General features: G+C 54.3%; 1 protein-coding gene across 2 annotated transcripts in view; it reads right to left on the reverse strand.

Moving 5' to 3' along the window:
• CSTPP1 (centriolar satellite-associated tubulin polyglutamylase complex regulator 1) overlaps positions 1 to 26,765 on the reverse strand; it is a 205,836-nt gene that overhangs the window by 3,120 nt on the left and 175,951 nt on the right. For both annotated transcript variants that reach the window (XM_075545770.1, XM_075545771.1), the window contains exons 4-7: positions 18,443 to 18,527; positions 2,966 to 3,051; positions 1,165 to 1,360; positions 682 to 791 (exon numbers count right to left, since the gene is read on the reverse strand). In XM_075545770.1, coding sequence (XP_075401885.1) covers positions 682 to 791; positions 1,165 to 1,360; positions 2,966 to 3,051; positions 18,443 to 18,527 — 477 coding nt within the window. The remainder of the gene's footprint in view (positions 1 to 681; positions 792 to 1,164; positions 1,361 to 2,965; positions 3,052 to 18,442; positions 18,528 to 26,765) is intronic.

Genomic DNA, 26,765 nt, shown 5'->3' on the forward strand with positions numbered 1-26,765 from the left:
CACAGGAAGGCCCCAGAGTACACCTGTCCTGAGCTCAGGATAACTCATCTGCCAGGGGGGTGGGCACGTCTGAATGGGGCCAGAATCAGTCTTGGGAGGCCTGAAGCTTTCCCAGCAGAAAGTGTCCTGGGTGATAATTTGCCTGTGGTGGGTGGTGAACAGTCATTTCCTCTCATAACCGAGGCTCAGGAGCCTGCTTCCAGCTACACAGTGTCTCTGGAGGAGGGCGATAAGAACTCCCACATGCCCATGGGGCTGGCCTGAAGGCTCTTCCTTTGGGCGAGCAGAGAGGTGGAGTGGGGTGGGCAGAGAAGACTCAACTGGTGAGAAGAAAATGAAATAGGGCTAAAACGGTTCTGCGGTGTCCCCCCTCCCATCTCCCCCCCCCCCTATAACCCCTGCATATGAATCTGATTTTTCCCTCCAGCTGGAAAGATGGCTCCCAGACAGCCCTCAGCCAGGGTCACCAGTCAGGTCTGCAGGGCCTGTGAACACACAGCCTACACCCCGAGGGCACAAGTGGAGCTGGGGCAGGGCCCTTACAGTGGAACTGGGGGGCCTCCGAGGCCACACACAGACTCAGGTGGGCCCCCAGATGTCAGGGTAGAGATGGTGAATTCCCCTGTGGGACCCCATCTGCTCACGAAGGCCAGCTCCCACACGTGTTCAGCTCTGGCTTACCTAGGGCTTGGTTGATTCCATGATGCTTTGAGAGGGCCACAAGGAACCCATAGAAGGTCAGCCGCTGCGCGTTGCTCAGGACCTCTTTGACCAGCGCGGGGGGTGGGCAGCTAGGAGAGAGTGCCAGCTGTTGATCCCTCGCCAGACTGCAGGCAGGAAGGGCTGCTGAGCTCCCTAGCTGGTGTTAATGCTGGGCTAGGACAATCAAACTGGCTGCCCTGCTCCTTCCTCTGGTAGGTCTCACCCCAAAGGACTGTTGTCCTTCCTACAAAGCCAGAGCCAAACCCATCCCCGGGCATGGAGGGCCCCACGTGGTCGCCTACTGCTATTATTCCCTGGTGGACACGCCTTTGTGAGCAAGGCCCTCCCCGGGGTCAGCTCTGGGGTCTTGGGGCAGAGGGTGCTAGCCTGACAAGATGGTTATTGAGGGTCTCAGAAGCCCCCCGCCCCCTGCCCTGGAATCTGCACCGGGGGCGGAGGCACCTGTACTTGTGCCTGTCACACAGGTTCTCCAGGCACTGGCAGAACAGCGACGCCTCCACTCCCTCCAGCGTGCTGGCCTCGCCTGAAGTGGGCCGCTGCCGGTGCTGCCCGCTGGACGACGTCGGCACCACCACGGTGTTGGGGTTCTTGCCGGACAGCAGGTCCTGGTAGATGGCAGCCACACTCTCCAAGAACTCTGGGGACAGAAGGTGGGCACCGTTCAGGCTGCAAGAGTGCTCTCCGCTCTCGGCACTGTGCGCCTCCCTGCTCTCATTCGTTAGCTCTGCCCCGTGCCTGCTGCAGGTACCCCCCAACTCCCTAGACCAGCAGCCTCGGGAGGGGCACTGCTGTGTGTCAGCTCCTGCATCCGGTGTCTAGACAGCTGTTCCTGGCCACCTCGACAGGTGGGGCCCCCTCCCGAATACTTCCATCATACCAAGCCGTCTCTGGGGGACCTCACCCAGAGATGGGGGTTCTGTGTAGTTAGCAGCTCTCTGCCTGGTGCGGGAGGAGCGCAGGGTGGGAGGCCAGAACCCACTGGAGACTGGCCCCACACTTGGGTAATGGAGCCATTGTAACTGCTGACTTTCGGCCCACCTCCTTCCTGCCAGTCTGCACGGCCAATGCATGCTGAGTCCCCAGGTGGGCACTGTCCTTCGGGAGGGCTTGAGAGATGTCTGGGACGCCGGAGTGGGGAAGGGCCCCTGCCCTCTTAGCTTGGCAGCCACTCCTCTAGGGCCCAGAGGCTTGGACACTTCATACCCTGCCTGCGGGCTGCAGCCCCTCCCTGACCAGGCCCTGAGGCGACCGGAAGGCCAATCCAGGCCCAAGGACAGCCAGCACCTGCTTCCTGAAGAGCCCATTTGGACACCCTCTGTATGTGGACAGCGGTTTCCAGGCTCAGCATTCTACTTGCCGGCACTAGCGTGTGAGCTGGCGTGCCTTTGTGTTTTCCCATCTGTTTTCATTCCACCTGATTCCACTGGGGTTTAGGGACACCGTTGGTGTGCACTGGAACAGGATGTGAGAAGGCATGGCCACAGACATGATTCTGGGACTCGGGGAGACTCGGAGCTGGGCTCTTCACCTTGGGGCTCCCCCACCTGACTCCGCTTCTATTGATTAAAAAGGCCCTTGTCCTTGTTTGGGTCAGCTCTGAACTAGGCAGCCCCCGTTTTGAATGAACTGAAGCAGGTCCGGGCCCTGCATGCGCTTCCCTGCACATCCCAAAGGTCAGCAGCAGCCGGCGCCAGAGAAGGTAACCATTGAAACCAGATGTTACTGGCTCCAAGAAAGCAGCAAGGAGTCCACCAGCAATTCTCCCGGTTTCCACGTCCCATATGCTAATTACCCCACCTTCCTCAGCACTCCTTTAAAAAGCCCTCCCCGCCCCCAGCTGACAAGCACGACTTCCCTCACCTGTTGGCCTAGGTCACGGAACCTCCCACCTAATAAAGCTATTTCTCTTTCTGCTCTCCCTTGTCCTGTCACGTCCATCTACCTCCCTGTTCCTCAGACTCCTGTGCAGCGTAGCAAGCGTTGCCTGTGCTAAGTTTAGGGAAACAGGGAATGCTATTATTGGTCCCACTGAAACGGCTTCAGGGGCTGCGGACTGGGGGAGGAGGCTCTGCGGGCTGGATCTGGAACACCTGCAGTAACCAGACTTCTTGTTAGGGACCTAGGGTGGACACAGCACCCCACCTCCAGGAGGTGCTGGCCAGAGACATGGCTCCAAATGGACAGATTGCAGAAAGGGCCATGGGACGGGGGAGGGCGATGGGGCCGGGCCGGGGCCTCTTACCTGAGTAGTAAAACTGAACCTGGAAGGCCAAGAGGAAGTCTGAGAAGGACATGAGGCAGTCCATGGCGTCGTCCAGGAGCACGATCCTGCGGAGACACCCCCCGCCACCCGCAGGCTCAGAGCAGGGCTGAGCCCCGGGCCTGGGTGGACTCGGACTGCCAGCCCTTTGCAGCAGCCACATGAGCTCATGACTGGCACCACCCAGTGACTCCTGAAAGGGCTTGGGGAAGAGGCAGAAGGGAGAGTGCGAGGGAAAGAATGGGAACGTGTGCACGTGTGAGACAGACAATCGGATGTGGTGCTGGCCCTCCAGGATCCTCTGGGGCGCAGGAAACGGAGAGAGCTCGCGGAAGCCAGCTCCTTCCAGTCACCTCACTTCTCCATCCATTGGGCTCGGCCATGGCCTGAGCTGACACACTGCCCTGGGAGTGGGAGCTGTGTCCAGTCTCGGTGGCACCAGCCAGGGGCTGGAGCATGGGCAGGAGGCACAGGGGGGCCTGGGAGAGGAGAGGGCGCACTGTAATCCTGCCAAGCCTTCTTTTCATGCTTCAGCAGCAAACCCCTTCATCCTGCCGTGAGGACCCATTTAGTTCAGAATAAGCACGCTGATCAGAAAAGGCAAAAAGAACAGCCAAGAGGTTGAAAGGGGTCTTGGCAAGTGGAACTGCGGCTTAATAAGATACCAAAGGGCCAGCACGGAGACTGGCACCTCCACCCAGTGGGGGGGGGGGGGGGTGGTGGTTGGTGGGAGACAAGGGGAGTGCATGAGCAGTTATGGAGAGCCCGCCCTAGAGAAGGCACAGAGAACAGGGCCCCCCGGGCGGTGGCGCCATGCGGCCGCTGAGCCTTCCTGCTGTCCACTCGCCCAGCTGACCAGCTCTGGACTTTCTCTGTGGTCCCTCCCACTGGCACCCACCTCACAGGAAGCAGACCAGCTGACTACTAAAGAGAGCAGGGCCGAGTCGGCCATAGTCTTTCCTGGGCTCTGCAGTGGAGAGGGCGCCAGTCTCTGGGCCCTGCTGACTTCTTTTTACTTAAAACAACAAGTAGTCAACGTTTTATTTTGGTCTCTAGTGTACTTTTCTAAATCTCTGTCACCTCCCTGTGTCAGAGAATCTAATCACCTAATCAGCCCAGAGAGCGGGCAGCTGGGAGCCCCAGTTCAATGTGGGGGCAGGGACGGGTCATGTGCGGAGGCCAGTCCCACTTTCAGATGCCCGGGGGAGATGATTCCAATGCAGACTTCCACTGAAAGCCTGCTAAGGGCAGAAGTAGGTACTATTTGCTGAGCACCTACTGCAGGGCACAGGGCACTAACGACCTTAATTCAATTCTAGCCCACAACCACCCTGGGTGGGGGGAGGGAGGTCTTGTGATTGCTTTCATTTTAAGGGGAAGAGTCTCATGTTCAGATTGGTCCTGGAAAAGGCTCAGCCATGGCTGACCAAGCGACTCCAGAAGTGACGTGTTTTGAAAAGGTGTTTTGTGTTTGCTAACTGGAGTAGGAAAACGACGGGTGCTCAGCTCGAAGATGGCCGGCCACCAACCCAGCCACTCTGCTCTGCACAGGCTGGCAGTGACCCAGTGCCAGCTAGAGGCTTCCACTGCAGGGCTCCGGCCACAGGTCCAGAGCATCACCCCAGTTTAGGAACTCAGGGCTGTCCCAGCTTCACTTTGTTGGCCACGACGGAATCAGTTTGAACTGGTTCGTGGTCTCGGTTTCAGAGAAGTCCCACAGTGGGTAGCCCAGAAACTTCCCACTGCCGTCTCTTTTTGAATAAAAAACACAGAATATAAACACTGACAGCTTTTTATTTTAAAGTTTCTGTGGTTGACATATAGTCCTTATTTCCCCCTACATCTTGGGATCTTGTACTGCTTCTCACGTTCCTCTTGGGGGTGGTGACGGGGCGTGGAAAGCTGCCTCCATGACCAGAGTTCATTGTTAAAATTCCAGTTGGAAGAAAACCAAGACTAGCGGGCGGGAGGGACAATGCTGCTTCTGCCCACATGAGGGCGCGCTAGGACCTCCATCAATGGTTCACGGGCCCATGGGCCCAGTGCTTCACCTCATTCATTGCAGGTACTGAGATGAAGGCCTGACAGAAGGACAAACAGATCTTATCTTGGAAACAGTGCAGCCAGAATGTTCCTTAGAAGGGAAAGATGGTCCACTATGGGACACGACGTCGCTCGCTGAGCCAAGGCCCTATGGGGACAACACTGGAGACTCAGTATTGGATTGGGCAGGACTGACCCTGAGACACCTAGGCAAAACACTAAAGGCGTGTGATAGAGCAACGGGTGGGGGGTGGGGGTGAAGTAGAGCAGGAGCTCCCAGGCGAATGCAAAGGATAGACTGGGGCCAGAGCGTGGCACCCCATTGTACTTGACTGGAGGACACTCCTCGAACTCAAAAATCAGACCTTGATCTTTTTACAGGTTTTTCTTTTTTTTACATTTTTTTCCTTTTAAAAATTAACTTTTCTTTTATGGGTCATTGGTTTTCTTTTTTGTTGTCATCATTGTTTTCATTTGTCGCTTGGTCTTGGTATGCCTTGTTTTTTGGTGCCTATTATTATCTCTACAGATCTTTCTAGATAAGATAGGCTGGATCAACAGTCTGGAGGAGAAAACAACGGGACCGATGGTTCAGGGGTACACGGAGAGCGGGAGGCAGGGATAAGGTGTTGACCAACCCAGGGACAGAAGCAACAAGTGATCCAAAATTAGTGGCAAGGAGGGTGTGAGAGGCCTGGTAGGGATTCAGCAAGGGCTATGTAACCAAGAGAAATTACTGAAACCCAAATGAAGGTTGAGCATGATAGTGGGACAAGAGGAAAGTAAAAGAAAATAGAGAAAAGAACTAGTAGACAAAGGGTATTTATAGAGGTCTAAATACAGGCATGTGCATATGTAAATATATTTATATAGGGTGGTGGGGAAATAGGTCTACGTGCATTATATTTATAGGTTTAGTATTAAGGCAGCAGATGTACATTGGATCTCCACTCAAGTACTCCCTCAATGCAAGAACACGTTCTATTAAATTGGCATTCCATGGCACACCTTCCTGACAATATCACTGAAGACAAACGTGTGCATAAGCAAACGTGGTGAAGAAAGCTGGTGGTGCCTGGCTATCAAAAGATATAGCATCTGGAGTCTTAAAGGCTTGATGGTAAACAAGCGGCCATCTAGCTGAGAAGCAACAAAGCCCACATGGAAGAAGCATACCAGCCTGTGTGATCACAAGGTGTCGAAGAGATCAGGTATCAGGCATCAAAGAACAAAAAATCACAGCATTGTAGATGAGGGTGAGTGCAGAGTGGAGACTCAAAGGCCATCTGTAGGCAACTAGATACTCCCTTACTGAAGGGTTGCGGGGAGGAGACGAGCCAGTTAGGGTGCAGGATAGCAACAATGAAACACACAACTTTTCTCTAGTTTCTAAATGCTTCCTTCCCCCACTATCATGATCCCAATTCTATCTTACAAATCTGGCTAGACCAGAGGATGTACATTGGTACAGACAGGAACTGGAAACAGGGAATCCAGGACAGATAACCCCTTCAGGACCAGCGGTGAGAGTGATGATACCTGGAGGGTGGAAGAAGGTGGGGTAGCAGGATTACAAGGATCTATATATAACCTCCTCCCTGGGGGATGGACAACAGAAAAGTGGGTGAAGGGAGATGTCGGATAGTGTAAGATATGACAAAATAACTTATGAAGGGTTCATGAGGGAGGAGGGAGCGGTGAGGGAGGGCGTAAACTGAGCTGATATTAAGGGATCTAGTAGAAAGCAAATGTTTTGAGAATCATGATGGCAACCAATGTGCAAATGTGCTTGACACAATGGATGAATGCATGGATTGTGATAAGAGTTGTACGAGCCCCCAATAAAATGATTTAAAAAGAAGGAGGCAAGGATGGTAAGACTGTCTCACCTACATTGGATATGTTGTCAGGCGAGATCAGTCCCTGGAGAAGGAAGGCATCAGGCTTGGTGAGTACAAGGTTAGTGACGGACAGGAAGGCCCTCAAGGAGATGGGTGCACACGGATGGCACAGGGTTGGGCGGCCGGTTTTGTTTTGGGTTGTTGGCTCCTCACAACGTAGCCCGAGGGACACTAACCAGTCAAAACGCCAGAGAGAAGGCTCAAAGCCCAGGCTCTGAGGTGACGTCTGTGGGGCAAGGGCCAACAGGGGCCAAAGGAAGGGATGGGACAAAGAAGAGCTCACTGGTCCTGGAAAAAGGGCCACCAACACCAGGCCCAGCAGGAAGGGAGGGGGCTAGTGAGGGCGCCCGCAGGAAGCCTTGGCGGCCTTCCCTGGCTTCTCCCTGGTATCATCACCCCGGAGCCCGCTGCCTGGTTCACAGTATCCCTGCTGCTGGCTTCCTTTGCTCATAGCAAGAGTCACCCCTGTACCGTTCACGGACACCAGGAAGGTGTGGAGCGGTCACATGCTGTGTTACAGGCACTTGCATTTTCACAAAATGACCAAGAGAGAGAAAATGTATACTTCAATGCAGTTCAGTCGTTCCCCAAAGCTGCACACCACGCAGTCTGATCCTGCCATTCTTGATAAGTGACTTCCATGCCCACGTCTCGGGCACAGGCCCTGCTGCAGCTCAGCTGTGGCGCGGACTGCCGTCAGACCTTCCTCCTGGGGCCCCAGGCACCTGTAAGCTCCAAATAGGGCCCACCTTGCAGCCCGAAGCTCTGTATCAGAGGCTACGCCCACAGAGAGGATGCTCGGCCCCCAAAAGGGCAGACACCCAGGGGCCTAAGGGGGCAGGGCACCCTTGCTGTGGCTGTGATCCTGCTCCTGGCTGACAGGAACTGTCACTGGTCAGCAGGGACCAAGCGTGGACAAGGCTGGAATTAGGAAGGCGATCACTGGCTGGGACTTGCCTTCTGCGGGAGCTCAGCCACAGGTGTGAAAGGGCTGAAGGGTCTCCTGATCGATGGCGACGAAGTGGGCTGCCAAAAAAGCCAATCGAATCTGCGCTTTCCTTAATAGCTGTGCCACCCACTAGGCTGCTCAGCCAGAAACACCTAGCCATCCTGCAAGTCCCTGCCACACTGTGTCCCCATCAATCACCAGGCTCCTGAACGGCCTCTATGCACTTGCATGGCCACCTGCCCAAACCTGGCCTCGCCTCTCTGTCCCAGACAGCTGCCTGATCTCTCACCTGCCTTCCCAGCCACCCTCCTGCCTCTTTGCAATCTAGCATCCACAGTGTGGTCAGGATTCTTTGACAGCTCTGTCTAAAACCTTCATGAGCTTCCCATTGTCCCTAAAGCAGCTCCATTCTTTCCTGGCCAAGAGCTCACTCAGTCCACTCTCTGCCTCCCTCACCTTTCCAGCTTGTTGCAGGCCAGACTCTCCCGTGGTCACTGGATCCCATGGTCCTTCCCCATGGCCATAACCTGCCTCTCTCATGTCCTCACTCCAGTCGGGCCCTCTCCCTGGAAGGTGCCCTGCCTCCCGTCCCCTCCCTACCAACAGAAAGCTCCTGTCGCTTGGGAGAGAAGACAGAGGAGGAAACGAGGGCTAAGATCCAGCTCTTCCTTGGCGTGTGTTCCAGAAGAACACTTTCTTCATGGGCCCATGCCTGCTCTCCACTAGCTGGACGCACGAGGCGGTAGTGAGCTGCACTTGGCCTCCAAGGGGCAGTTTGCAGACCTCTGACCTCAGGTAGGTCTGGAAACCTGACGGTGGTGAATTTGATGGGCTGGTCACTTGTGTAGCTTCTGCAGAGAGCTCTTGGAATGGGCTTAGTCAAAGCTGGCTGAAAGAGAACTTCAGGAATGGTGGGTGAATTGGAGGAAGACGTGGTTTCCCTGCCACGGCTCTTGACTGATTCAACACCTCGCTCCATTGCGTTTGTTAACAGGCACAGCGAGACGTGCACCGAGTCACCTGTTTCCACATGTTCCACCTCGGACGGCTTCCTTCTCCGAGCTGTGAGGCCTGGAGCGAGCCCAGATTCCTGCAGGGCTGCCACCAGGGACTTCACACTGGGGGAGGGAGGCGGGGGGAACCAGGCTCCTTATGAGAAGGATTTTTTTCAAGCTGCTGGGCCCCGGGATTGAGCTGTTTGTTATGAGAGGTGCTTGAGCTGAAGCTCGCAGGTTCCGCTTTCCCAAAGGCTTCTCCTGCTTCAGAACCAGTTCAGGTGCCAAGGCCACTGTCCCTCACGGGTCCAGAACCTTTGGCCTCTCCTGGGACAATGGGGCGTATGGAAAAAGGGCGGCTGGTCAGAGGACGTATAGAAGGGCCCTGCACTGCCCATCTTCAAAGGAAAGCTCTGACCTCTGGTGTTCTGGACATCACCTTGGATTGGGATGGGGGCAGAAAGGCAAGCAGGAGGTCACAGGTCTGTCTCTGCCTTGGGGCCAGGGCCAGCCCCAGGCTGGCTCCCACATCCTTTCTTCTGAGCTCAAAGTCACGGCCATGCCAGAGGACACACAGCAGAATCTCTGGGGAGACCAGGTCGTCACATACTGTTTGCCCGTGGAGGGAGGCTGGCTCCCACCCCTTCCTGCTAGAGGCCTTTTGCTAATGTGCCAGCTGCTTCTGACACCTGGAGGAGCTGGGCTGCCCTGCTTTGAAGTGGAGCCAGGCTGGAGCTGCTGCCAGCTAGAGGCTGTGTGGACGTACTGGATCATGGTGTGGTCCTTGCAGGCCAGGCCGCGGGCTAGGGAGAGGTACTCTGGGGAGAAGGGAAGGCACGTCGGTCCAGGCTGGCTCTGAGCAGAACCATGTGGAGGGTGGAGACCAGGGCAGGAGACTGGAATGAAGCTGGCAGGGTCCGAGCTAATCCTGAGGGGCTGGCCACTCTCCTCCCGGGCCCCGGGGCCAACTTTCCACAGCTGGGTTGAGCGTTCAGTGGGTGCCGAGGAAACAGGAGCTTTCAGCCTGACCCTCCTGACGTGCCTGCTTCTCCCCCAGGCCTTGGGGCCAGCGTCCCTGTCAAGTGGCACAAGCTGCACCGTTCCCTGGCCAAGCCACCTTTCCTCCAGCACACGGCCGTGCCCCTGTGAGCCCGTGTCCTCATCTGTAGGGGCAGGGAGCGGAGCTTGGGGCCTGCTTCCCCTGACGCAGTGTGAAGATGCACCCTGCCTGGAGCAGTGTCAACACTCAGAGTGTCTGCTATCTGGTTTCAGGTCCCGGAAGAGCCCCAAATAGCCAACAGAAATAAAGCCCCGAGGAAGTCCAAGCTGCCAGCAGTCCTTGGGCAGAGGCTCCAGGCGGAAGCTGGCGATCTCATTTCAAGCCCACCAGAAGAAAAGAGGGGACCAGGCGGCAGAGCCGCCTTCCCTGGCTGGAGTTCTTTGGGGAGGTCCCACAACAGTGTCTGTCTTCCTTGGTCCGTTTGGACTCACAGGGTGTCCCTGTGTCTGTCTGAATGTCAGGGCATGAGAACGAGTGAGAGGGGCAGCAATGATCTGTGCCCCGGTCATCTGCCTAGAGGGAGGAAATGCCCGCTTGGCAGGACTCCCTGGAGCCTGTCCTCCGGGCTGTCACTTCTCCGGGCTGGGCTGGAGGTGCCTCCTGCTGTACCAGCCCGGGTGCTCCAAGCTGTCGATTGGCCAGGCCCTTGCTGGCCCCTCCAGGGTGCCCCAAGCCCTCCCTGCCCTGTGGTTCCTGAGAAGCGGGCCCCAGGAATCCTGGGGGCGATGGTGGTACTGGGTAATGCTTCCCAGTGTCCCATTTTCTCCTGTTGGGGTGAGCACCTTGACTATGTTCACTGAGGACACAGAGGGTCAGAGGTTTGACCGAGGTCACATGGAACGAGCTGGCACCCAAACCCCAGTCTCTATAGGAGAACCTACGGGTTTCCCAGAGGACACATCTTTGGGTGGGGGGTGAGGGGGGAGAAGAAAGCCTCATCATCCTCCTGCACAGCGGTGGGTGGTTCCGAACTTGCAGCTAGCAGCCTAATGCATAACCCACCATGCCAGCCACCTAGGGTCCTTTCAGTATTTAAAGCCTCTGACAGTGAGAGGAGACAAGACGCCTCCATTTGAAACGCTTTAGTAAATACTACAGATACACTTGAGGCTCCTGGGGACCTGCCCTTCCTCCCAGGCCTCCCCTCATTCTCCCAGGGGTCTCGGAGATGCCCCCCCCCCACCCCCGGAGGGCTTCACGTTTCTCTGTGCGAGGTCGTCGTGCAGTTTCTCTAGTCTCACACTGTAGTAGTTTTGTTTTCAGCTCTAACTATGCATCTTTCTGTAACTTGCCCTTTCCGATTTGTCAGTGTCCCTGAATGTATGAGGGAGTTTCAAAATGTTCATGGGAAAATGCCATAACCATTCATTCTGTTTCCCCACGGGCGTTTTTTGAAGCCTCCTTATACATATGTATTTATTTTAACTGCTGCACAGAATTCCACAGGTGATGTCCCTTCCCCCCTTCTGCAGGCAGGGCGTGCAGACTGCTGCTAATGGGCAGCTATCCGCACAACCCCTGTACCGCCAGACTCTGCTTTCTGCCAGGCTCAGGGTGGCACCTTCGTGGAACTGCCGTGTCCCTTGATTACTAGTGTCTGGGTGTGCCGTGTGCCCACGTGCTTATTGGTTATTAGGGTGTCCTCTTCCAAGAACATTTGAATTATGGCTAATGGCCAAGAACCGTGTAAGTGTCGAGGGCGTCAGGAGAACAAGCTCGTTTGTCCTGGAAGCAGTACAGCCAGAAGGGCCCCTTGGAGTGGGAGCGGGGAGACTGTCTCAGGGCCTGGAGAAGGGCATCATGCTCGGTGAAGGAAAGGGCAGTGAGACAGAGGAGGACCCTCAACGAGATGGACTGACGTTGGGGCAGCAACAGTGAGCTTGAACCAGACGGACTCTGGTGAGGAGGGTGCAGGCCAGTCGGTGCTTGGTTCTGTTGTTATGTGTCAGAACCAAGTTGACCATCACCACCTTCATCATCCTCATCGGCCTGTCGTTCTACTAGGGTTGTCTTTTTCTTATTGATTCGTAGGCATTCTTTATAAAACATTCTTGAGACTAAAGAAATGCTGGTCAGTTGCATGGATCACTAACAGTCATTTCCGTCTCTGGCTTGCTCTTCACTCTGCTTATGCGGTCTCTCTGTTCCCTTTTATTGGGAGGAAATAAGGCTATCATGTCATTCCACAGTTCAACCCAGCCAGCAGTGTCGCACAATTGCCACCACAGTCAGTTTCTAACCATGCTTCTTCTTCTTGAACTCCTGGACACCAGCTCCCCTGCCCGCTGGCCCCGCCCCCGCGTCTTCTGTTGAGTGGAGTCCCCAGCAGTGCAGTGAGCAGGACCCTACTCTCACCTGCAGAGTCCTCCCGTTCTGGCTGCCGCTGCCCCTCTCTCCAATGGGGCTCCCTGGGGCGAGGGCTTTGTTTCGGTCATTGCTCCAGCTTCAGTGCAGGCAAGAGTGCCCGGCACACAGTAGGTCCTCAATGAACATTAGGTAATGATAGAACGAGGACACTGGTAGCTAAATGCTCCCTGCCGATAGCTATCTGGCTACCCTTTATTAATTTTAGCTGCCTGAGGGTGACCGCATGCGCAATAAAGTTCCAGCTGGTTGGTGGCATTCCTGCCTCTCAAGCGAGGAAGCTGGGCTGCATTCCTGCCCAGCCACCACCTGCCAATGGAGGCCTGTGTGTTGCTGTGAAGGTGAGCAGAGGCGCTTTCAGATGAAAAGAGAGGAGAAAGAGAGGCCTGGATGGACGGCCCACAACTGATCACGGGGGCGGCCCAGGCTGGGTGGAGGTTTGCTCCGTGGGCATATTGCTGTAAACCAGGGGCGGATCGACAGCGGCTAACAGCAACTCATGGATTACATGATTGCACTTTTGCTTGTGGTCAAATTGATCCACCTTGTCTACTCAACTTAGGCTTTTTCTATGTTGTTTAAAAATTCCTTTGTCCCTTGGCAGCCATAAATACAGTTTCCCTTCTCTTCAGAGTGTTATAGTTTTACGTATCACACGTAAGCGGGTGGTCTATCCGACAGTGATTTCCGCACAGTATGAAGCAGGGATCTTGAGGGACTGTCTTTTTCCATGTGGCTAACAGACTGCCCCACCACCACTTGCTCAACCACCCCTCCCGTCTCCTCACTGCCCTGGAATATTCTGGATGCTGCCAGGACCCGTGCTAACGCACCCGCTGGGCTCTGTCCTGTGCCAGCCTCACCACCGCTCCTACACAGGCACGCTGCCCTCCCCCAGGGACCAGTGCCTCTCGACCACGTGTCCAAGGACATGGGCTGATCGCCGGCCAGCCTCTCCGGTGATCATCCCGTCTTTCGAGAATGAACATCTTCTTTAGAATTCCACAGGAGGGTCACCATAACCTCTGGGCTGACTCATCTGCTTTGGATTTCACCGGCCCAGTAGACCTTGGAATTGAGTGTCTTCCTGAGAGAACCTGCCTCTAGCTGCTCCGGATCGCAGACAGGGAACACGTGTGTGTGTGTGTGTGTGTGTGTGTGTGTGTGTGTGTGTGTGTGTGTGTGTGTGTGTAGGAACTGGAACTGTGCCCACAATGCTTTTGGTTGACGCACCCTCACAGGACTGTCCTGTGTATGGGCACAAAGCTCTGGCGTATGCACTGAGCACTTGGTTCAGTTGATGCCCGCCGACTGCCTGGGATGGGGGATCCTCTGGGGCTGGAACAGCACTGGCTTGGCTCACTGTCACAGCCCCAACACAAGGCACACGGCCACAACACGACAGACGACCACAGCTTGGGAAGGAAAGAATGGAGAAAGAAAGGGCCGTTTGTTTGGGAGCATGATATCTCGTGGGATGCCAGTGACATCTTTGGATGGCAAGGCAGAGCTGGGTCAGGGGTCCCACGCCGAACGTTGTGACGGGAGAGGCACCAACGAAGACATGGAGCAAGCACGTAGGGGATGCTCGGAGCGTAGCGTGAGTCTGGCAGGCACCAGATGCCCTGTCAATGTTTGCAGGATGAACAAGTCAGGCACGCCACTCTCATTACTGACATCTTCAAAGTACTGTAGGGTGAGGTCCTTTAAGGAGCATGTCACTGGTACTTTACCTGCCTTGTCCTCGCTAAATCCATAACCAACTCCCCGAGGCCGGTGCCGCTTAGAGCTGGGAAAGCCACTTGCGCCAAGTCATGGCCAGTAAGTGAAGCAGTGGGCTGGGACCCCATCTCAGCCCTTTATCATCAGGCGAGGTTGCCTGGTGGTGCCCAGGCAGCAGGAGGGGCCCTTGATGGGAGTGAGCGCAGTAGCCATGAGGCTGGCTTAGGGTGGTGCGCCCTTGCAGCACTGGATGGATTTAGCACACAGCCATGGTAATAAGACACACTCATATGTCCTGTTAGACACGCGTCACTCGGGAGGGGACCTGGCCCTCGGTGAAGGAGAGTGAGTTCTGCGGTGCTTCAGATTATGGTTCGGAGAAGCCAGTGAACTCTTTGTAATTCAACTGACTTCTAATGTGTCAGAAGGAGACTGACATCTGTGCCCTAAATCAGGGGTCTGAGTCTCAGTGTGGTCCCTAGACTATCAGCACCACCTGAGACACCTGTGGTTTCTTTGGAGATGGAGATGGAGTCTGGTCACCTGTGACCTAACAAGCCCAGCAGGTGACTGCTGAGGCTTATGTTGGAGGACCACTGCTTTAAATCTTCATTCTTGGAGCAGAGCTTCCCAATGGGTTACAGGTGCGGTGGTCCCCTTGGCCCAGCAGGGGGCGGGTAAGTGCGTGTCAGGAAGTGAAAGACTGCTGGAAAGCTCTGCGTTAGGAACTTCTCGCTGAGCCTTTAAAAATGTGGTCGCCACCAAACAGTGAGGCCGCCCTTACAGTAACTGCACACCACTACTCCTCGCTGACTGCACACACCCTCACCACCACCACACGACTCAGTGCCATCCATCCCTCTTGTTTTACAGATAGGCACACAGGCCGAGAGCTGATAACCAGAGACGTTCAAGGCGCTCGGTTACCGAGGCCTAAGTGCGCTACACAGCCCACCGGTCTTGCCAATGTCACAGCCAAACAAGCCCCTGTAGGGTTTCTGCGACTTCTCTAAGTCCTTAGGGGAAGAGTCAGGCTCATCCCCCCCACCCAAGGTGGGTTGAAGCCACTGATTTGACAGGTGAGTAGCCTAACACCTCACTGCCAGCGCCCCCGGGACTCCGCGGTCTACAGTGCTTTCTATAGGCCAAGGGAAGGCTACTGCTCCTTCCTCCCTACCGTTTGTTGGAAGATTTCTCCGTGCCCGGCACATTACCGTCTACGTTACAGACTTCTAACTTCCAATGTTAACAAGTATTTTCATTTTACCAAGGAGAAGCGAAGCTCAAAGAAGTGACACGACATTCTCAAGGCCACACCGTCTGGCAGGTGGCTCCTCCTGCATGCTCTCCACTCGAGGACAGAGGAGAGCCTGGATAACGGGCCCGGAGGCTCGCACCGCGGAGGAGAGGGTTGAGGGGGGAGGGGGCTCTCTGGCTGGGCTGCTGACCTGGAGTCCGTTTGCCCTTTCCGGTCCAGTTTCCTGCTCGCACCTGCCAGCCCCAGGCTGGGCACAGGGTCCCCGGCACAGAAGGCAGGCACGTGTGGAGGCACCGTGGCCCCAAGGCAGGGCTCTGGCTTACAGCTGCCCGTGGACAGCATTCTTCGAGGCCTGCATCATCGCACACTGGAGCCTCTCTCTGTGGCCTGTCCCCACAGCTCCGCCACGAGCTGGGAAAGGACAGTTCCTTGTCTAGCGACGGCAACTGCTGTGGAGGCGGCGTCACCTCTCCATCTGTGGTGCTGGGCGGATGCCCGAGCATATGTGCGGGGATGCTGGGATTCTGACTCAAGGACACGTCCTGGGACAGAATTTTTCCACATGTGAGTGTATACACACACACACACACACACACACACAGAGCTGGTGAGTATGCACGCCAGTGGGGTTTACATGGCAGCCTGGGGCTTATGTGTGGGCAGAAAACACGCTCTACTCCTGCATTCATCTAGCTCTGCAGACAGGACAGAGGACTTCACCCTCCCTCCGCCTCCTGCTCTTGATGCTTGCAACACCCCCCCCCCCTTCCCTCACAGGGCTAGCCCACAGACTACAACACTGTATCCTTCTGCAAAGGCGTGAGGTCTCTATCAAACACCAGTCAGCCTTGGAAGACTCCGTCATTGGATGCCTCTGTAGTTCTTAGAGGGGCCTGGCAACTACTCATATCTTCCAGTGGCTGCAGAGACCAAGGCATTTGGACGGAGTAACTGCAAGGTGGGGATTGACCGTCACCAATAGGGCTTCCCCTCATGGTGTGCTGACCCCCTCTTCAGGGGCGGAAAGGAGTGGTAGAAAGCAAGGTGATGCGTCACAGAGTGGCGGCAGCCAGAGACCAGGCGCCGAGCTCTTTGAGGGGCAGGCATGTTATTTTATTCAGACCGCATCCCCAGGACACAGAACAGAACAGTTCAAAATAAAAACTCTAAAAACTAAGCTCATAAATAAAGGAGAGACTTGGGATTCGTCGTCATTAAAAACAAACTACATTCACTGTTACCCTGTTGTTTCTGACTCAGAGTGATCCTGCAGAACAGGTGGCAGCTGCCCCTTGGGTGTTGAGACTGTCACTCTTTACGGGAGTCAACAGCCTCCCCTTTCTCCCAAGAAACCTGGGTTCGAACAGCTGACCTAGTGGTTAGCAGCTCCATGTGTCACCCACTCCATCCCCGGCTCCTTCAAAACAGCACTCCAGAAATAACCAACGGAGCGGATCAATGAAGATGTTACAGTATTGTTGCTGACTCTGACTGTCTCAGAACAAAGGACTACTAGAGCCAGGCAGAAGGCCCGGCAAGGGATTCTTCGGCACGTTTTCATGGGTGTGTTCAGCAGACACTTGGGGAGGGGGCTGGGATTGACCTAGTCTGGACACTAAACCCCAAAGGGCCAGCAGCCCCCAGTCTGGTGCAGTCCTGTCTGCTGGCATGTGGTGCACCCCTTCTTTTCTTGATTTTGGATTTCTCTACTTAGGGACAGAGCTGACTTTTAGGGGCTAAATCTTCCTCAGAATCATCTGAACCCAAAGTGTACACGATCATGGATATTTGAAGTTAACTCCACTTGGCTGCTTTAAAATTACAGATATTATTCCCCACACTATTTTTTTAATGCCAAGGAAAAGACAAACAAAATTTAAAAGGCCCAAAGAAACCCACGTCTCCTTTGGAGAGCAGATAAGCTAAAATGAGAAAAGGCTGACCCGCAGCTTTTATCGGTGGCCGCTTGTCGCTGGGAGAGAGACCTACATAATTTGGGGTGTGGGGTGGCAACGCAGCTTCTGCGTGGGCCCAGCAAGATGAGCACAGTTTCGGTGCATCATGAAGCAGCCCCACCCCAGTGTTCACCCGGCCATTCCCACCCCGCCCCCCCCACCCTGCCAGTTTCAAGAGGGAAGGGGTCCTTAGTGCAGAACAGCCAACAGAGCCTTGGGGTCAGTGGCTCAGGCCACCAAGCAGAATGTTCCAGGCTGAAGGGATGCTGGGCCCAGGGAGGGAGGAGTTGAGAGCAAAGGCTGATTTCAGGCAGACTGGGGTTCAAATCATGCCTCGGCCACTTCACAGCTGTCAGCAAATCTGAACAACATAGTTAAATGCTCAGGACTTCAGCATGCTCTTTGGTAAAGTGGGCGGTGGCCTAGTTTTAAGGATTAAATTAAGGGAAATGGGTTTCAATGAGCCAGTGAAGGTAGTCAACCCAGTCCATATGATTTAGGGACCATGGGCATTTTCTAGAAAGCAAGATTTCTGCCATACCTGTACTGTTCTTATACTTGCATTTGTGACTGAGCTAGGGGTGCGTGGTAAGAAAAGAGAACACGGGCAGAGGCTGTGCACCTCATTTGGCTAAAACAACACTAGTGAAGCCAAACCCAGAGAGGATGCCCACTTTTCTCTGCCAGTCCTCCTGGCTCGGGGCTAAGTCCGAGGCTTCTCTGCTCAGAAAGAGTGCAGTGTGCCCTTTCCGCGGTTGAGGCTCTAGCATAGCGCTTCCGTGCTGGTGCCGACCCCAAGCCCAAGCCCCTTTACCACATGTCACAGCCAACCCTTGCCCTTCCTCATTTTCTCAGCATATCCCCCAATCAGGATTTTCTTGGCCTCTTCATTGCCCCCTGCCCCATCTTCAGACCCTTAGGCTCCCCACAGAACCCAGAAAGGAAGGGCATCTGGCTTCCTTTGGAAAGATGCCAACTCAGTACTGTATTGTTGTACCCATCCCCAATAGAACCCTCTCCAACGCCAATCCCTTCCCTGCTGGTTTCTTCTCCCTGAAGGGTTTTATGGTGCTTGTCTAAATACCAGGTTTCCTTCAGAAGTCGAGGTCCACCAGGGTTGGTGGTGTGTGTGTGTGTGTGCGCGCGCGCGCGCGCGCGCGCGCTGAATCGGGGATCTGTCTATCCGTCCAGGGCCCAGAAGACGTGCCGTACCTGGCTGCTTTCCGAGTGAGCTCCAGCGGGAAGTCAGGGCACAGCAACTGCAGCAAACAGTGGTACTCTTTCATGGTCAGCAGATCTGGAGGGGAATGGAGAGCCACACGTCAGGCCCTGTGCTGGCCTTGGGGGGACTGCACTTTGACACTCTCATCAGTCTTATGTGTGTGCGGGCCGCTAACCCCCGGGGGTGGGGTGGGGTTTGTGACCACTACTTTGGTGTCGCTCTTTCTGGGTGGGAGGCACCCAGACTGTGACACTCGGGCCCAAGACACTTCGCTGGCCTGAGAGAAGGGGGAGCAAGGCTGGCCTGCACAGAATCTAGTTAAGCACGGCTGACTTATTAAACTTCAGTGAACAATTTTACATACTTTTACCACATCAAAGATTCTGCTTCTACTTTGGCTGGCACCTCTCTCCTCCTAAGCCTCTGGCCCCCTGACCATAGAAAGCAAGCTTCTTCAAATGCCTGGTTCCTGAGGGGCGGGAACGGGACGCCCAGTCAGCAAGGCCAGCGTGGCCATCTTCTGCCCACTTACAACTCTGCCAACTGAGAGACAGACTGGCGGCACCCCATGTGACACCGTTCCCTGCAGAGTAGTAAGCAAGCACGTGGGTGCTCATGCTTACTTTGCTCATTGGGTAATCCAACACCGGGACTAGGCGGAGAGGTCACCCAAAGACCTTATTATCCTGCTGCCCAGGACTGCAGCCGTCTGGCTTCCTTTGGATGCCCGCACAGAAACCTAGTCATCCTGTGACAGGAAGCCGTGAGCCCAGGTCCCACATATACAACCAAGGCGACCGAATGCTTCCTGGTGTCCGTGGAGAAGCAGTGCTTGGAGGAGAACCCGGAGAGGCAGCTCTCCGGGAGGCTGTTTTGTTATTGCAGGTTCTACAGCCAAAAGAGTTTAGATCATCCCCAGTCTTTCAAACATGGAAGAACCTGCCAGTAGGAAAGAGAGAGCAGCCAAGCCCAAAGCCCTCCGCGGCGGGAGGAGGGCGAGTGGGAGAAGGGAAGCCAGAGGGCATGGCCACATTTGGGGAATGAAGATGACGCTCATAGGCACTGGGTTTCTTTGGACTGAAGTTAGCCCAAGCCACAGGGATCCAGATCGTGCTTGCCCCTGCGAGTTTGGTTGATGCTGTTCCAGGAGGAAAACCCAACCCCCTAGGGGCGGGCTTGAGCCCTTCTGGTTTCTCATCAAAGCCCAAGGCAAGGTGGAGGCCAACAGCCACGGGAACCACACTGCCAAAGTCAGGGCCACCACAGCGAGAGCTCGGGCGTCAGTGTCGGTCAAAGGACCAGGGTGGCCACGGTGGGCATGCACCTTCCTTCTCCTCGCGGGAGCCTCGGTTCACCAGGGGACAGGGCGACAGCCACTCTGGCCCCACAAATTGGGGGTGAGGAGTGGAGAAGGGAGAAAGAAGAGAGAAAAATGACTCCATCTAACGCATTCTCATTTTAGTCTCACTCTAGAGAGGAAAAAAAAGTTCTATCTCTGGATCAGCAGGGCTTCTCTGGGCTGAACTTCACTGGATGTATCTGATACTGTTCTTAGGGAGTCACGCATTTCACAGGAATTCACATTTATCCCCCAAATTACCCACAAAATTGCCTTGGGAAATGAAATCCTCACACCACTGCGGCTGAGTGGAACCCTAGCCACCCTGTATCAGGTTTCTGAGATGGCAAATCTTTACAGGAGTAGACAGCCTCGGCTTTCTCCCACAGACTGGCTGGTGGGTTTGAACTGCTGGCCTTGTGGTTAGTGGACCAACGGCAAGCCACTATACCCTTGGGACGTCTTTGAGAAAAATAAACAGGGCAAAGGAAAATGAGCAGCCTGGAGACTTGTGTCATCTCCACACTCACTCAAGAAACACTCTGCCAGGAATCCAACTTCACCCTTCTGGTGCCCAGACTCTAGTTCCTCTTTGAGTCCTGGTCATAACCCTCCATCACGTACTTGACATGCTTGCTTCTCGAGGGCAGGAGAGCCATTGAGAAACACCTCACGTCTCTGATGCAACAAGAGGCACTTCAAATACTCAACGCAGACTACACCTTGCCCATCACTGCTGGGTCCTGATTCTTCCAAATGTCAAGCAGGATGAAGGGCAGGTGACGAGGTGAATGAGAGTGCAGCAAGTAAACGTTCCCACGGTGACTGTGCAAGACAGCAGTGGTGCGACTACAAGAGCCAGAGTGGCCGGCCCTCGGAAGCCCAGATGACTTCCAGGAGAGGCAGCTACCACACGGAGACACTCCTTGTTTGGTGCTGAAGGGGGCGCATTTGGGAGAATGGCAAGTAGAAAATCTTGTTTCAACATCTGAACACTGGTGAGCAGAGGGGAGCTTTCTCCTGCCCCATAGACCAGAGTTCAACTCTTGGCTCTGCATTTCACCTGGTTTGTAAAGGGGGGACCATGTGGCTCACCTCCAAGTTTCAGTTCTTGTATGCAAGATGAGAATGATAAGTAGCTACTTCTCAGGGTTGAGACCACGAGTCAAAGAGGGTGTCTAAAGTTACAAGGGAGAAGAATAGCAGGAGAGGAGAGGAGAGGAGAGGGAGGGGAGAGGGAGAGGAGAGGGGAGGGATGGGGAGGGGAAGGGAGGAGAGGAGAGGGAGATGGAGAGGGAGATGGAGATGGAGATGGAGATGGAGAGGAGAGGAGAGGAGGAAGGTCTTTTGGGCTTAAATACCTAGAACAGTTCTGCCTGGAGATTCCATCACGTTTCTTGAAACCAAACATTCCATTTCTGAAACCTGTCTGCAGTATCCATCCATTCATCCATCCATCCATCCATCCATCCATCCATCCATCCATCCATCCATCCATCCATGTGGTCAGTCTTGCTCTTGGCACCATCAAATCCAGACACAAGAGACACGGTGATGGACAAACCAGCAGACTCTTGAATGCCCGAGGCTTAGATGTAGGCATTCTTAACCCCTAAAAATTCTGGCTACTTCAGTCCCTCTGGTTTAGAGAGCACCCCTCAACCTCCTTCCAGGCATGCCTTTGGACTTCTGTAACCACACTGCTGGAAGAATATCATCACTGAGCTGTCTGCATGGGACTGAAGCTCTCACCCGACCTTCACAACAACCTCACAAAGTAGCTTCCATTAAGCACAGCCCCGTTTTCCAGGTAATGACACGGAGGCTTCCAGAAGTGAAATAAGCTAGTACATGAAGAGGTGTGTGTGTGTGTGTGTGTGTGTGTGTGTGTGTGTAGGGGGGTGCCTAGAGGCTAGGGGACAGGCTAGGGTACCTGGCTCCCCAGAGCAAGATCACAGGGTGGGAGAGAAAGAAGGGGCTGAGGGATGGAGGGGCTTAATGATAATAATTGGGCTCATATTTACTGAGCACTTATAAGGGGTCCCTAAGCAGGCCCTGCTCTTCCTTGGCGTTTCCATGGCTATCTCATTAAATCCTCAGTCATTCGCCCCACTTCACAGACACAAAAACTCAGATCGTGCACACCGAGGATGTGGAACCAGACTTTAAATCCAGGAAGTGTGAACCCAAAGTTTACCCAACTAACATTCCTAGCGGCCATAATGAGCCGAGGCATAAGAGTTTGTTCCCCAGCCTCACTTCTCATGCAAACAAACTGCGGGAACTAAATAGCTCCAGGTGAACTGGGTCAAGGAGGCAATGTAAGTGAAAGGTGTGTGTGTGTACATACTTAATGTAAGACACTGAGTCAGAAAGGTTCTAATTACCGCCAACAGGGAAAGGCCTGAAGCTCCAGAGCCAGCGCACTGTGCTGCCAGGGCTGGAGGGACTGGGTGAGGAACTAGTACGCTTGTGCTGGTGGCACCATCACCAGTCCCCATGCGTCCCCTTGTCCCCCTCCTCACCACCTGCCCGCAGGAAGTGCAGGAGAGGTAAAATGGTGGGCACCAACAGACACCTCCTCCAAAGGAGTCCCCCCTTCTCAGGAAAGCTTCAGCTAACTAGCCTGGAAATCCTATGCCAAAGATGTGAGGGGTTTTGAGACAAGATCAGAATCAGAATAGCCCCACAAATAGGTGTGGTTCTTTCTGTGAGTGAATTAGCATCAGCTCCGACTCCTAGCACCCAATGATAAAGAGATGAACCGCTGCCTGCGCCCCATGGCATCCTCACGGTTGTGAAGTGTGAACGTACTGTGGCAGCCACTGTGCTAGTGCGTCTGGCCGAGGGTCTCTGTCTTTTTCCTGACCCCTCTGTAGCAAGCATGATGTCCTTCCCCAGGGCCTGCTGTCTCCTTTTAGCGTGTACAAAGTATGTGAAACCAACCTTGCCAGTCTCACTTCTAAGCGCATTCTGGCTGCACTTCTGCTGCAGATTTGTTTGTGCGGGCAGTCCTTTCAGGGGTCTTCAGCAGCCTCACCATTCAGAGGCACCCATACTTCAGGGTCGTCCTTGCTCACTGTCCAGCTCTCACATGCATGGGAGGCAACTGAAAAGACCCTGGCTCCGGCCTGTCCCACCTTAGTCCTCAAAGTGACAGCAAACTCCTTGACCTTTAATTTCTCTGTGCCTCCGCTAGGCAATAGGGTAACAGCATTGTTGTGAGCAAAGTGAGAAGTAGCCAGTGTTCTGTTGGCATTTGCTGCTATTACGTTAGAAAGGGCCCAGAGAGGTTAAGCACCTTCTCCAGGAAACAACTGGTGAGAGGAGGGAGGGCCTAGGAGTCAGATTTCTGTCTGGCTCTGAAGGTCCCTCCAGTTTTACTCCAGCAGGTGGGGGCCAGCTGCTTTGTGAGGACTGCCTCTGAGAGAGGACTCTTCCCAGCCAGGTGATTGCCCACTAGATCTAAGTGGCACATACAGATGCCCTTCAGGGACGCCCCAGAACGGGGCGGGCAGTTGTGTGAGTGCAGAGCCCAGGCTTTCAGTGAGATGACCTGGCTCCACCACCACCAGCCCCCTGCTGCGGACCAGTCAGACAAAGGCTCCCTGACTTGGTTTCCTCAGCTGAGAAGTGGGAGGGACAATGAACCATGTAGGGGAAACACAGTTAAAAGAGGAAATACTCGCTACTTAAGGCACTTTCAAAGGGAATGCTATTTAATAACCATTATCAGCTAATGGGAAGTCCTGGACTGAAGGAGTTTGGGAGTGTAAGGAAAGCTCTGAGGACAAGGGTGGGCACATGCTGCAGGGATCTGTTGACGGAAAGAGTGAATGACAGCACCCATTGCATGTGCCCCGATCAGAATTCCAAGGGATGGAGTTCTTGTCCCAATACCCGGGCTGCCAATAGAACGGACCAACCCGTCTTGGAGGAAGTACAGCCAGAATGTGCCTTAGAAACGAGACTGGCAAGACTGATCTCACGTGCTTGGCACATGTTATAAGGAGACACCAGACCCCCTCCAAGGGGAAGTGTCCAGGCACAGGAGGCGTTGCTGTGAGCAGAGGAGGGTGGGAGGAGATGCCGGAAGCTGGGGTGTGCTGATGGTGAGTATGCGCCATTCAGCAGGTGCTCCGGCTCCCAGCAGACGTGAGCAACCCTGGCAAGGGGACTACACCTCATGAGCTTGCAGACTCCTAGCGCCTTCTCACCAGGTACTCCCTTCAGGCGGTTCCGATATATTTTTCCCTGGGGCTGTATCAATGATTCCATTATGAACGTCAGAGGAAGCCTGGTTTCTGACGTGGCAGAATGTCACTTTATAGGCCACAGAGCATCTCTGGCACAAATGCCGGTCATTTGTAAGATAAGCACCTCCACCAGTGGTTCTCCACCTTCCACATGCCTCGACCCTTTCATACAGTTCCTCATGTTGTGGTGACCCCCAGCCGTAAGATTATTTTCGTTGCTACTTCATCACTGTCATTTTGCTACTGTTCTGAATAGGGCGACCCCTGTGAAAGGGTCGTTTGATCCCAAAAGTGGTCGAGACCCACACGTTGAGAACCACTGTCCTAGAGGGTGACACAGGAGGTTATTTTGGCTAAGAAAATTACTGCTAGCCAGAAAGGACGGAGGCCCAGTCTATTCTGGGGCGAATGAATTCTCATTTGCGAGAGAAGAGAAAGAGAAGGCTGAAGATCCTCTTTTATCTTTTTTTTTTTGTTTCTGCAAACAAGTTTTATTTAAATAAGTTTAAATACATCACATCACATGAAAACTGAAGGGGGGGGGGGACCAGTTGTTACTTCACGTGGCATGGGGCAGCTGTGGTGTGGAGTTGCGAGCGCTCCAGCTAGCTACGTCCGTTTGCAATGTGTTCCCTTGTCAAAAGTTTAACGCGGATCGAAGATTGGCCTCACAGTCTAATGATCTTTGGACACCCCCTTGCTAGGATATGTCTGGTCAAAAAGAACCAAGACCTTGGTGGCAAAGCCAAAAGCCCTATCACCTTACCGGCGGGAAGGGGCTCATCTCCAAAGGCCCACCCCCTTGTCTGGTTGGCCGCAACACCAGGGGATCTTTCTCTTGCTACCAAAGCGTCCTGCTAGTGGCACAGCTGCCTCATCCCTTCCTCCCACGGGGGGCCGGCTGTCCGGGTGGTGGATGCCATTTCCTGAGGGCAGGGGAGTTTCTGGCCAGACATAGCCATCTGAGAACTCGGGGCTCTGCGCTTGGCTGAAACATGCTATTGTTTTGTTTCAGACTGGGCACTGCCAGGCGCCTACTGCTCGACCTGTTTCAATGAGGGACTTCAAGACTAGACAGCATGGCTCTTTTCAGTTTATTGCATGGAGTTACACTAGTCCAAGTTAAAAGTGGACCCCAAATGGTTACATCATACAAGCTGTGAGGTTTTAAACTTGTGACAAGGGACAGAGGGAATTTTTCTACTCATTGCAAGGAAATACTCACTTAAGCTTCCGTGAGCCACAAGCACTTAAAACCCATGAACCTTCAGCTGGTCGTCCTTAGTCAGTACAATCTCTACAAGGAACTGGCATATGTTCTTGTGCTGGTCACCCTGGAGCTGAATCACTTCTCCATATCCTGGATGCTCAATCACAGTACCATTGCAGGCAAATTTCTTCTTAAAGGCCTTCACTAGCTTCTTTTTGTCGTAGTCATCAGCGATCCCTTGGACAGTGGTCAGGGTCTTCCTGCCGTTGCGCTGTTGAATTCTTATATGGATATAATCCTCTGTCCCCGCAGGCAGCAGGTCATCACCCTTACTTGCATCAGCAAAGGGGTCGAAAGAGTGGAGGTTCTGGATAGCGGACATACGATACGATTCCTTTTCCTCGGTGGAAACGGCCTGCGGAAGGCGGCGGCTGGAGAAGGCGGGCAGGGGGGACAGAGCGTCGGGAAGCGAGGGGGCTCGAGGGGGAGGCTGCTGAGTCCTCGGTGGCGGCTCAGTGACTCCCTCTTTTATCTTTTCGACATCTCTCTTGCCTTCTTGAGGAGGAAAGTCTTGCCTCTGAAGCTCAGTGGGGGCAGCTTGGTCATCTCTTCATCCTCCGTGAGACCACCGTGCCTGTCTACCACCGTCTGCCCAAAGCACCGCTGTGGCCAGTGGCTGCAGACCTGGGCGCCTCTGCTCTTCCTGGGGCGGAAGGGGGCCTGCATTATCCAGGGTTACAGTGCTGTCCCCAAGGGAGCTCAGTGGAGGAAGGCCAGACTGAAGGAAGTGGGGCCATATCTTTGTCCCTTACTCAGAAAAAGCCTTCCCCAAAGCCAGAATCAAGGTCTGTTTTTCCCCTTAGCTCCCAAAGCACACAGGATGAACCAGGGCTGTGTTGGACTCGTTTGTGTGGGTTGCCGGCATACTTGTGGGTGGGTGGCAGGGAGAGCTGGCCCTGGGTCAAGAGAGGGAGATAATGAGATACTACCAAGCCATGGGGAATCCCAGAGGATTGAACAATCTCAAATTGGTTGGCTGCATGAGCTCAACAGGAACCACTACAGAGGCCAGAGAAGACCACAACCCCTGAGTGGACTCTCCAATTTTCAATTGCAATTGTTTTTTCTGGTCTTGTGTGCAGGCTCGTTGTAAATGATGCTTGCTCTCGGCCAGGCTGCTCTGCCAAGAGATGCTCGGAAGGACACGGATAGTTCAGGGCACGGCCACACCACTCCTTCCCATCCCCAGGGCACGAAGGGTTTGTGACCACGCCACAGCTGAGTAAATACTTCTCAGCACTACTTTGCATTTGGGGGGTGGGTGGGGTGAGGAGGGCACCCATCTGACAGCTTCATCCCACATGGCATCACAGTGCTAAGACCTCAGGACCGTGTTTCTGTCTAGCAAAACCCCCGAACGAAGAGCAGGATATGTGCTCTTCATCGCTGCCTTCTTTGTCAGGCCAGTGTTGCTTTGGAGGAAATGATATGTCTACATGAGAAACAGA

The sequence above is a fragment of the Tenrec ecaudatus genome, chromosome 4 (assembly GCF_050624435.1).
Source record: "Tenrec ecaudatus isolate mTenEca1 chromosome 4, mTenEca1.hap1, whole genome shotgun sequence".
NCBI classification, from domain to species: Eukaryota; Metazoa; Chordata; class Mammalia; order Afrosoricida; family Tenrecidae; genus Tenrec; species Tenrec ecaudatus.